The 12,709-nt window shown below is 37.7% G+C and overlaps 1 protein-coding gene, 1 non-coding gene and 1 pseudogene across 4 annotated transcripts; 1 reads left to right on the forward strand and 2 right to left on the reverse strand.

Annotated features, from left to right (window-relative positions):
- The first annotated feature begins 442 nt into the window (after positions 1–442).
- On the forward strand, positions 443–4,265 carry LOC121777754 (annotated as a pseudogene).
- Positions 4,266–4,502: 237 nt separating this feature from the next.
- On the reverse strand, positions 4,503–9,092 carry LOC121777753 (leucine-rich repeat receptor-like serine/threonine-protein kinase At1g17230). 3 transcript variants are annotated; one of them, XM_042175103.1, is made up of 3 exons: positions 5,463–9,089; positions 4,792–5,175; positions 4,503–4,712 (listed from the first exon to the last, which is right to left on the reverse strand). In XM_042175103.1, the coding sequence occupies exons 1-2, from the start codon at positions 8,365–8,367 to the stop codon at positions 4,793–4,795; spliced, it is 3,288 nt and encodes a 1,095-aa protein (XP_042031037.1). In that variant the 5' UTR covers positions 8,368–9,089; the 3' UTR covers positions 4,503–4,712; position 4,792. The 3 variants fall into 3 exon arrangements, with proteins under 3 accessions (XP_042031037.1, XP_042031038.1, XP_042031039.1); XM_042175104.1 differs by having other exon boundaries at positions 4,503–5,175; positions 5,463–9,090; XM_042175105.1 differs by lacking the exon at positions 4,503–4,712 and having other exon boundaries at positions 4,976–5,129; positions 5,463–9,092.
- A 3,393-nt stretch (positions 9,093–12,485) lies between these two features.
- On the reverse strand, positions 12,486–12,559 carry TRNAN-GUU. Its single transcript has one exon. It is a non-coding gene; the product is annotated as a tRNA-Asn (tRNA).
- Positions 12,560–12,709: the final 150 nt, after the last annotated feature.

The raw sequence follows: 12,709 nt of genomic DNA on the forward strand, positions 1-12,709 counted from the left end.
CCCACGACATATGAATTTCACATTCTACTAACTCATTCTATTCACAATTATTATAAAATTATTATATAAAAGTGGGGTCCACATTCTACTAACTTTTCCCACCAATTTTCTTTGCAAAGTCAAACAATTTCTTAAAATTCGCACCGGTCAAATATGTGACATTTAATGGGGACTGAAGGGAGTATCAGTGAATAGAAAGACTCACATTACTATTATTAATGATTTAATAATGGTATAAGTGGTAAATAACTTGATGTCAATAAATGAAATGCTCATATTTGTATGCAACAAATGAAAATGGAAATTGTACATATTTTTGTGGGACGAATGGTGTATTTCGACCGGTGAAAAAGTGAGCAAATCTTTATATTCTCTCTTTAACCCCCAGAATTTATGGAATTAACATATTTGACCCACAGTCCTAAATTCGTAATTAGCAGCAAAACATTGCATTCATGTCACTTTCCCAAAGTCATCACTCTCCAAGTCTCCAACCTCCACCGTTAGCTCATCTGCTCCTGCCACCGTACGCCGGCGATCGTTTCGGCGAGCTCCTTCAAGATGAGATGAGCTGAGCTGACAGTTTCCACGAGCTATTGACGCCGCTCCACAATCGCTATTACTACGGTTGAAACACTCTCTTTTTCCTTCTTTTCGCTACTGTTGCTATTCTAAGCTGTTTCAGCGTTGTTAGTCAGCGATTCAACCAAAAACGGAGCCTGCAAAATTTTTTGAAGTTAATTAGATAAATTCAGTATGTTTGTTAGCAATCGGTCGAGTTCCTTTCTATGTAGGGCTCCATAACCTCAACAAACTCTATGTGTGTGTGTTTAGAAGCTATGGTGGATTCGCAGTGGAAATCAATGAATTCGACTGTACATGGAAAGGAATTTATTTAGGCTGGGCGCACTATTCAGGAATAAATATCTACTACTAATAAGGTGCAAATCAAGTATTTGATCAAGGATTTTCAACGGTTGAGAGAGATTTGAGAAGATAATGAATCTTACTCATCACGTCATTTGAATGATATCGTAATTGTATGTATTGATTTGCGAGCATTTATATAGAAATTTATGTCAATTTCTATGTTTTGTCCTTGATTTATAACGTATAGGAACCATATTATACACTTTAGTATACGTAAATGCATATATAGAAGTACAACCTAATGAATATGGTCAAGTCATTGTTTTTGCTTACTTGTAAGCTAGTTCCCGCTTTGGATATTGATATTATCAGCCGGAGAATTCGCTCTGCGGCTACTTGTGGTTATAATTTTATTACTTTTTTGTCTGATAAATATTTCAGGTGATTTGGCGTCCAAGGAAGACCAACTATTAGTGTTTGCTAAACGAGCACAGTTGTCTTTGGATTGTCCTTCTGATTTCATAAAATCGAATTGTATCTCCGTTATTTATACCTATAGATGGACCAAGGAAGGTCACATTCTAGAGCCCGAGGATCAGGCTCTACACCGTCGGAGGAATCATCTTTGGATCTTGAGAAGTACGGTTGCAATCATTCCTTCCGCACTTCACTGAGCCCGTCATCACTTCAACCACATGCAACAGGGGACAACATTGTGAGAGTAGTGCCGCATACTTTTCGAGGCCCTCTCGTATAAAAGATGATGCTGAAGAGAGGGCAAACTATTTTGCTAACCTACAGAAAACAGTCTTACCTGAAAGTGTTGGGCCATTGCCTGAAGGTCAGCGAGCAAATACGTTACTGGAGCTCATGACAATCAGGGCTTTTCACAGTAAAATCCTGCGTTGCTATAGTCTTGGCACAGCAGTCGGCTTCCGGATTCGACGTGGTGTTTTGACAAACATACCAGCAATACTAGTCTTTGTATCAAGGAAAGTTCACAAGCAATGGCTTACCCCACTCCAGTGCCTGCCAACTGCTTTGGAGGTAAGAGACAATGCTTATCATCTTGGCTCCAACCTTCAATTTTTTGAAAATGTTAGATCTAATTCTTGGTATTTAAATGATTTTTTTTTCTCTCTTCAGGGACCAGGGGGCATCTGGTGTGATGTGGATGTGCTGGAATTTTCTTATTTTGGTGCTCGCCAGAGCCTAAACCTAAAGAACAATTATATACTGAGATTGTTGATGATCTGCGTGGGAGTGATCCCTGTATTGGTTCTGGCTCTCAGGTACACGTACTCGCTTCCACTTGACATTACTTCACTAGGAGGATGCTATTCTAGCGTTAAAATGACATATTTCTATATCTGTATCTCCCTCTTTTTTTCTTAAAATAAAGGGAAACCTCTATAACAGGAGCATGCCAATTTTCATTATGGATATTGCCTTTCGATAATTCATGGTTTCTGTCAAGAATCATATGGAGGTGCTTCTTTTTTATGCATTTACGAGTTTGAAACTGTTGATGAACTCTTTAAGTCAATCAATCGGAAAAAAAACCTTTATCTTTCAAATTTAAGAATGAGTTAAAACTCTTTACGATTTGGCTGTGGTTGTGAACGTTTTTGTGCACCTAATGTTAATAAAATCTTAATCGTGGTTGGAAACTTTCTCTGTGACCATCTTTCACTTTAGCATCTTTATAAGTCTACATCTTTTCTATTTCTAAGCCAAGTTTTGGACAGTGTTAAACTGATCTTTCATGTTAACTCTTTCCATAAATGATGTATCAATTGTCAGGTTGCGAACCAGGAGGCATATGGAACCTTAGGTGCTATTGTGAGGAGTCAAACAGGTAGTAGACAAGTTGGTTTTCTCACAAATCGCCATGTTGCAGTTGATCTAGACTACCCAAATCAGAAGATGTTTCATCCCTTACCACCAACACTAGGACCTGGGGTTTATCTTGGTGCAGTTGAGAGAGCAACTTCATTCATCAGAGATGATTTATGGTTTGGGATATTTGCTGGCATTAATCCAGGTTAATTATTTTGTATTTATTTGCTTGATCGGATCCCATTCAGTTGGAAGAATAGATATGCTATATGATTAATTACAAAAAGTGGTTTGCTCTGATTTAACTGAATGATGCAATTCTCAATTTATGCAGACATATGTAAGAGCAGATGGTGCCTTTATACCGTTCACAGATGATTTTGACATGAGTGCTGTAACTACATTTGTGAAGGGAAATGGAGAGATTGGAAATGTCAAAACCGTTGACTTACAATCTTCGATTGATAGTCTTGTGGGAAAGCAAGTGATGAAGGTCGGAAGAAGTTCTGGTTTGACTACCGGAACTGTATTGGCATATGCTCTTGAGTACAATGATGAAAAAGGGATATGTTTTCTAACTGATTTTCTAGTTGTTGGTGAGAACCAACAAACATTTGATCTTGAAGGGGACAGTGGAGAAGTCTCATCGTAATGAAGGGTGAAAATGGCGAGAAGGCATGACCGATAGGGATAATCTGGGGCGGGACTGCCAATAGGGGCCGTCTTAAGCTGAAAGTTGGCCAACCCCCGGAAAACTGGACTAGCGGCGTTGATCTTGGGCGCCTTTTAAATTTCCTCGAACTTGATCTGATCACTGCAGATGAAGCACTAAGAGGTTGTCATATTATGTTTGATAACATTTCTCATTTCAATGATTCAACTGTTAAATGTTGAGAATATTGAATAATTTGTCTTTGTATCTCTATAGTTGCAGTTCAAGAACAGAGAGCTGCTTCGATGACGGTGGTTGGATCGACTGCAGGGGACTCGTCGCCTCCTGACGTAATGCTTCTTCCCAAGGACAAACATCCAACACATCCCCTTGGAAGACGGTGCAGTCGGGCCAGATATAAATTCGTCTCCCAAAGAAAGCAGTGTATTTGATCTGGAAGATGGGGTGAGCACATGTCCGAGTTTCGAGCATCAGTTCATACCCTGCTATGACGGGAAGCCCGCTGTGCATCATGACGATCAACAAGATAGAGTGGGATCCGGGAATTTGTCTCTCTTGAGAAACGCTTGTGATCAGGACCTGAATTTTTCGTTGCAGCTGGTCGAGAACGAGCCCAAGAGAAGGAAATCCGAGCCCACACCTGCACCCGGGATGGAGTAGCCGAAGTGGTTGCGTCTCTTGTATGGTTGTTGATGATATACTAGTTCACTGGATTGCAACTTATTTGATGATTAGGTCGAGGGTTCGAGTTATCATAGTCATATGGATAATTCATAAAAATTCTTAGTTCGAGAACTTAGTTCATATGTATATTATCAAGACTATTTACGAGCTTAATGATGTGCTACTTAGTTGGAAATTAATAGATCGAGGGTTCGAGTAACTACAACTATGTGTTTCATTCTTAAAAACTTCTACGCAGACGTCCACAATAATTAGTACAATATGTCAATATTAATACTCCATTCGTCCCATCAGGAACCAACCATAAGCGAGTCATATTCGCATCCCATCTAAAATGAATTATTCCCTTTTTGACTAAAATATTCACTTATTATGGGACAGATGAAGTATTAATTGGGGGTTAATTAAGAGTTAAAAAAAGGAGAAAAAGTAGGGGTTAAATAATTACATTAGCTGCGTAATGACATTAATAATCTCTCTGCTAATTAGAAACACCAATAGCAGATAAACCTATGTTGTTAATATAAATCAAATCAGAAACTAATGACTCAAATTATTATTAGCAATGAATCGATTCTAGCTAGTAATCCACCTTTACAATTCAACATCAAGAGTGGTTGCAGCCTCCTACACTCCCATCTTCTTCCTATACCAAGTTAAATAAAACTCAATAACTACCAAAATAATACTAGTACAAAATCATACACATTGCTAAAGAAATCTACCTCAACAATAATCCTCTCCATCCAGAGGAGTTTCTGATGTTGGGGATGGGACCGAATCCGCCGCTCCTTCCCTCGCATCAACGAGCATGGCGATCACTTCCCTCATATTCGGCCTATTCAGAGGCGACGTGCTGGTGCAGAACAACGCGATCTTGAGAACCAAGAACATCTCATTAGTAGTCCTCTTAGCACCTAGATCAATACGCTGATCGAAGATCTCAGACGCCGTGTCCAGCTTGTGCATCGACCTCCTCACCCACGTCACTAGGTCCCCGCCCTGCTCCAGTGGCTGCACCGGTGACTTCCCCGTCACTAGCTCTAATAAAACCACTCCAAAACTGTAGATGTCACACTTCTCAGTCACCTTCATTGTGTAGGCATATTCTGAGAGAGTGTTTAAACATGTTAAGCGGGCGGTTCTCGTGAAAACTTTTTTAAATCGAGAACTAAAAATCATATCAGTCGGCATCACAAAACAGTCAGTTTTTGATATTCAGTCAGGAACTGATATTCATAGATCACCAAACTGATGTATTTTGTGATGTCAACTAATATTAATATATTTGCAAAGTGATATAGTTTTGTATTCTGACTTTACGAAAAGTTCTGAAACTATGATAAATGCTAAAATTAGATAATATATTATAATGTGTGACAAAAAAGTATTTTACCAGGAGCAATGTATCCATATGATCCAGCAACAGCAGACATGGATTTGGAGTAGGTGAAGTCCATCAGCTTAGCCAAGCCGAAATCGCCTAAATGTGCCTCGAAATACTCATCGAGCAAGATGTTGTTGGACTTGATGTCACGGTGTATGATCTGAGGCTTGCAATCGTAGTGCAGATAGCAGAGGCCCTCTGCAGCTCCGAGAGCAATCCTGTAGCGCGCGTCCCAGTCCAACATAGTCGCTGTCTCGTCTCCGTGGAGTATCTCGCCAAGGCTCCCGTTGGGCATGTAGTGGTACAAGATGAGGTTGCTGTCCTGATGGTAGCAAAAGCCATACAGTTTCACGATGTTCTTGTGCCTAATCGTCCCTAGAGTCGATATCTCAGCTCGGAAGCTGCTGTCGCCTCCTTCCCCGCGCGACTTCAGCTTCTTAACCGCGATGATCTCGCCATCAGCCATGACGGCCTTGTAGACAATGCCACAGGCGCCCTTCCCAACGACAGCTGCTTCGGAGAAATTCCCCGTGGCTTCGACTAGGTCCTGATAGTTGAAGCCCTGCTTGGGGAAGTAATAGCCATCTAATTCATCCTCTCTGATTTGGTCATCGAGTGAGGCGAAGGAAGGCCCCGGGCGCCTCATGATCCAGCAAACGACAATGATGAAAACTAAGGAGATGATACCGATGCAAAAGGAAACAATGCTGATTATTCTCTCTTTGGCTGAGCCATCCTTGAACCAGCTCCGGTATGGGGAAGATGGCGTTTGATCCGAATGGCAGTGGTTCTGGCCGACCACGCACAGTCCGTTGTTTCCAACGAAGTTACTAGTATCCATCTTCTGGAAAGTCGGCGTGTTAGGCACCACTCCGGACAGACGGTTGTTAGAGAGGTTGCATTGGTTGAGGCTCCTCAGTCCCCCTATTGAGGTAGGGATTTCACCGCTGAGGTCGTTGTCGTTCAGGCAGAGAATCTCGAGCATCTGCAGGCTCCCGAGGCTGCTCGGGATCAAGCCACTGAGATTATTGTGACTCATGTTGAGAGCAATCTGAAGAGCTGTAAGTTGGCTTAGCTCAACAGGAATGCTCCCTGAGAACAAGTTTCCTCCCATTTGCAGCTCAGTTAACCTCACTAAACCACCTATGCTCCCGGGAATCGAGCCTGTCAATCTGTTATCGGATAGCTTGAGCAATTCGAGCTTCACTAGTGAGCCGAGTTTGTCAGGAACAGGGCCAGTGAACAAGTTGCTGCTAAGATCAAGCCTCTCTAGCTTTACACAATTCCCCAACTCTTCCGGGATGCTACCAATCAACCGGTTGAACGAGACGTTGAATGCAGCAAGCTTCACAAGATTCCCTATCTCAGGAGGAATGTGGCCAATGAAATGGTTGTGTGACAGCAGGAGCCTCTCTATGCTTGTAAAGTTCCCAATTTCCGGAGGGATAAGCCCTGAGAATCGATTTTGGTGAAGCTCGAGCGCTGAGAGGTTCTGAAGCTTGGTATACTCTACAGACAGGCTTCCAGTGAGTAAGTTGTCTCCTAACATAAGCTGATCAAGTGATTTACAAGTTTTTAGGCCATGGGGAATGTTTCCAGACAACCGGTTCGATCCGAGGCTGAAAAAATTCAGCTTCTGATATCGACATATATGCGGAGGAATGCTGCCTATGAGGTTATTCTTGGAGAGGTTAATGATTGAGATGTTGGATTTGTATCCAAGAAGTGGAGGGATGACACCACTGAGATGATTGTTGAAGAGCTGAATGTCTTTTAGGAAAATGAGGTTTTGAAACGCTAACGGGATTGAACCAGTTAAGTTGTTTATGGACAGATCCAGCCTCTTCAGCTGGTGCAACTCCCCTAACTCAATGGGAATCTCTCCCTCAAGATGATTCTCAAAGAGGTAAAGGAGCTCAAGCCCGGAAACCTGAGCAAACTCTCTCGGGATTACCCCCGTGAGTTTATTCTCAGAGAGATCAATCTCAACGGCATTTGAACAGTTGGTTAGCTCAACTGGGATGCTCCCATTCAACTGATTTGTGTAAATGTACAACCTTTTTAACACGGGTAGCTTCCCGATCTCTCGTGGGAGGGCTCCCGTCAACTGGTTCCCGTTCATCGCCAACAACTCCAAGCTAGTGAAGTTACCTATGTCAGGAGGGATCTCACCACTAAACAGATTGTTCCAAAGAATCACAGTGGCTAAAAACTTGAGGCTTTGAAGCTGAGAAGGGAAAGGACCTTCTAGCTTATTCTCAGCTAAACCTAACACATTTAAACTCTCACATTCACTGATCTCAAAAGGGAGAGGGCCAGAGAGGAGATTCCTGCCAGCCCTGATGATCCTGAGCCTCTTCAACAGGCCTATCGACGAAGGGATCTCGCCGGTTAGGTTGTTACTATACACCACAAGCTCCTCGAGAGAGGGAAGGTTTCCAATGTTATGAGGGATTCCTCCAAAGAGATAGTTCTCACAGAGGTACATCTTTGTGAGGGATGTGATGGTGCAGAGGTGAGACGGGAACTCGGAGTGGAGGCGATTCGTGCAGAGGTCTAACACTTGGAGGGCTTTGAAGGAGCTGAAATTGGAAGGGATTGGGCCAGAGATGAGGTTTTTGGAGATGTTGAAGATGTTTAGGTGTGGGAGTTTGCTAATGGAGGAGGAGAGATTGCCAGATAAGTTGAAGCCACTGAGATTGATAGCAACAACAGTTTTGTTTGAGATACAGTCTATGCCTTTCCATTTGCAAGGGTTGGAATCTAATGGATTCCAGCTTTGGAGATTGAGGTAAGGATCAGTGAGGGAGTTCTTGAATTCTAGAAGAATGTTTCCCTCTTCATTCAATGATTGGACAGAAACAATTAAGCAGCAAAACATTATTGTCAAATTCAAAATCTTGTTTCCTCCCATCACTGGAAAAAGAGGGTCTGAAACAAAACAACACAAAAAAAAACAAAACAGGGAAAATTCAAGAAACACAATATAGCATATGTTGGGATTACTTACAGTTACAGATAGAAATGGAGGTAAATGATCTGACAAGAATTGAAGAATTGGGAGTGCCCTACATTGTAAGTTTCATAAAAAAACATGATTCATGAATCGAAAAAAGGCAATAATTCATGATCTTGTGAGCCATAAAGCAAGCAGAAAGAGGAAGAAGCTCAAAAGGGGAAGAAAAGGCCTTGAGCCAATTACAGTTGAGATAAATGTGGAAATTAAATATCCATATAAATAAGTGCTACTAGAAGAGATAAGTCACATTAAAGGTGAATGAAATTGATTGACAAGGCAAGAAGCAGGAGATGAACCAAGAAAGTCACAATCTAGGGCATGAGAGGAATGAAAAGGGTCAACTACAAAACCTCACAAAAAGCAGCCAAAATGTGGTGCATGTGAGCTCTGAAGCTCCACAATCAGCCTCTCTCTCTCTCTCTTGAGGGATTCATCATTTCATTTCTCTCCATTATTGGTGGAGGGAGGGAGGGGGGATGGAGATGGGACGTGGGAATACTAGGATTACAATCTTTGGCCATTGAGTTTTGGGAGTAAAGATTGGATTTTTATTTTTATTTTTATTTTTATTTTTATTTTTATTTTTTTTAAAGATTTTTGAAAGAGAGTTCTAATATGGAGTGTTGTGGGAGTGATGGGATTGAATTGGGTGATGATTTGCAGCAAGACTATAGAGGGTTTGTGGAGGGAAGGTGGGTTAGTGGGATGGTGATGACTGAATTCATCAATTCAAGCTTATCTTTTTTTTCTATGCCTACTTTTTTCTGACTTTCAGTGTTGGGTTTGGCATCCTTGGAAAATGCTGTCCTCACACCACAATTCAAATTCTTCTCGTTTTCGTCTTTATATCTCCGTGCACTATCAATAATCTTGCAATAATCTTGATAATTGACAATGGAAGATACGATTTTAATACAAAATTGGTAAAAATTAACTATCGGCGAAAAATGACTTTTGCCTAACTTATCCATAATAGAAGTAGAAAAAATACTACTCTCTTCGTTTACTGTTAATAATCTCGATAATAGTCATCTGAACGATACGAGTTTTAATACAAAATTGATAAATTAAATAATTGGATTATTGAATTTTGTTGGTGAAAAATGAGGTTTGTCTTGCTAGAGATAGAAATTTATTTAAATAGGAGATTAATTTTAGTTGACGGATTGAGGTAGAAAAAAACATGATTTTGTGGACGAGGGGATAATTATTATTGACTAATGATATGAGAATATAGAGGAGGATATAATTTGAAAATAAAGAGAGAGAAAAATTGTATACTTGTCAACGGTTGTTTGGCAAACTTGCCGCCAAAAAAACGGTTGTGAAAGAATATAATTATACTTTTTTTAGACTTAGTTAGTGGGGTGTGAATCGAAATTGAAGGTGGTAGATTCTGATAAGGTTAATTGGAGGTAAATTCATTACTTGTTATTGAATTTTGATTTGTCCATAATTTATATAATTAGTGTTTAAATATAAGTTTTTATAAATTATAGACAAAAGCTAAAATATCACTAATAATTAGTGAATTTACAGTCAATAAATTAATCTTGTATATATCATCATAATTTGAGCATGTGTTGTTTCACTGCTTCGTGGAAACTTTTATTTTGTCAATATTATTTTATAGTGATATAAATTATAAGATATTCGTGCGTTGAATTCCCATTCAACGCCAATCCAAACATTTGGCAGTTCTAACTCTTTATAATTAAAAAATGCAGATGTACATGGTTGACAATAAATAAATAGTAGAATTTGTATTTTATAAAAATATCCCAATTGGATAAGCAGAAAATTGATATCATACGTTGTCAATTTGTATTTTATAAAATGTTAGAATCGTAGTGAGGATTAATCTTTTTCTACTCGAATCCAGCCTACATTCAATTTTTTTCATAACAATAATAGTTTTTATTAGAATTGTATTTTCAGAAAATACAAAGATAAATAACTGCCAATTTTATTCGTAAGACGACTTCTCTAAGTTTCGAGTGAAATCAACATTACTCAATTCAGTTACTCTAGGGTGTAGCAATTTATACTGCTTCATGAGTTAGAGACAGATGCGACTCGGCTGTGTAGGGTTTTCAGGACTTACAGTCTTTGTTCTTAAATTTTGGGATTTTGATATCTGAATCGACTGAATAGAAAAAACTGAAATGTGCTAAAATTTTAAATCGAATGAAAACAAAATCCAAAGCAACAAAACTAAATTCTAAATTTCAATTTGTTGGAATCAAATATTCAGATTTCGGACAATTTGCAAAGTCAAAAACCCCACCCCACCTCTACTACCCACTAATGATCTACAAATGTCCACTTTCAACAAATTCAATTCAATGCAACTATTCGAACATATATAATTGATACATGCTTACGTGCCATTTTTATAATTAAATTTGAGAAAGTTAAACACGAAAATTAATTATGTAAATTTTGACAAATAGAACGTCTGTCGTTAACATATAGTACTAGTAATTACCATTCATATTTAAAAACTAATGAATTACATAATTATGTCGACCATGTAGATATCGGGCCTTGGCGACAGCCTCGGGCCCAAAAATTAGAAGCCCAACCATTAAAAATAATTTTATAGAGATTTTGAGGGGACTGCTTTTAATACTATGAAATTGTTTTTTTATTTTTTGTAAATGAAGGATCTACTTTTATTATTAAAAAAAACTGAATTATTTTTGCATCAACTAGTGACTTTCATAAGATAAAAATGACTTTTTTTTTAAGTTTCGCCCCAAAATTGTTTTTTGTCAGAAACTGTCCTGTCCCATTTGAGTGTAAATACAATATTCATTCCACTATTGGTGAAAGACCACAAATAAAATAAAATAAGGAAAAATTGACATTCAACTCATAAAATTTTGATTCTGTATCAATTCTGTAATTTTCCTATCCTGCAAACTCGACCATAATTTTGTTTAAAAGAGTCATAAGACTAATAATCTACCGATGATTATTTGCATTTATTTACTGATATACTAATACTTATATGGCTATGGTGTGATTAAAATAGTACGAAATAATTTCTGATTAATTTGGAGTTTCAATCCTATTTTCTGATTAACATTATTTTTGTGTTAATTATTAGTAGTACGAAATAACTTTCTGATTAACACTAATAAAACTCTAATAAAGCTATATCTGAAAATGGGATTGAAACTCTAATAAAGCTATATTAATTTAGATAACCAATTTTCTGATGAACATTATTTTTCTAAAACCATCACCAAATACTCCATAATAACATCAGTAGTTATTTAGTACTACTATATTAATTAACGTAAAAGAAGTGTAGTAAAAAAGAAGTGTGGTAAAATATATGAAAAAATGTGAATTCTGATATAATTTTATAAATCCAAATGTCGACTGATAAAGGAAAAGTCGGCAATTAGATTCTCAGACGATATTATTACATGGTTTTGAAGAAACCAACTTATTTCGACTTCTTCATATCGTCAATCATTAAAACACGACTATATATTAACCACTAATTAATTACAATTATGTAGTGTAATACTCTTCAAAGTATAGTTATTTGGTAAATTTCTTAAAATATAAACAAAAAAAAAACCATCAAAGCAGAAGCTGCCGACATTATTAGAACACATATTTTTTTAATAATAGTAATAGAAATAAGTAAGATTTCAAATTTGAATATACACAATATATGAATATCCAATTCATTTTTTCAATTGTTGAATTGTTTTTGCTAATATCATGTTATGTCAAAAGAAGTTAATTACATGAAGAAGTAATATGAAAATAGTAAAAGCAAATAATTATCCTTTTAAGAAATTGAAAATATAATGATTAATTAAATTGATGGAGTGGAAAAAATCAAAGAAGTCCAAGCTTTTGAAAGTGCCAGCATTTCTTAATAAACAATAATTAGGTTATTAATGTAATCATAATTATAACAAACAAAAGGAAAATGCAATATTAGCAAAATAAATAAATATAATTACTTTGGTAAAAAAAATTAAAAATATCGCTAGAAGGAGGGCTTGAACCTCCGACCTTGTGGTTAACAGCCACACGCTCTAACCAACTGAGCTATTCCAGCTACGTGTTAATAATGGTAAACACAACCAATATAACTAAAAATAATACTGTATCACTCACTATGCTTTATACATATCTTGATTAGAGATAGAAAATCGTAGATAAATAAAATTGTAAAAAGTTTATGTTGGTAATAAGAAATAATAGAAGG

Source organism: Salvia splendens, chromosome 18 (assembly GCF_004379255.2).
Source record: "Salvia splendens isolate huo1 chromosome 18, SspV2, whole genome shotgun sequence".
Lineage (NCBI taxonomy): Eukaryota > Viridiplantae > Streptophyta > Magnoliopsida > Lamiales > Lamiaceae > Salvia > Salvia splendens.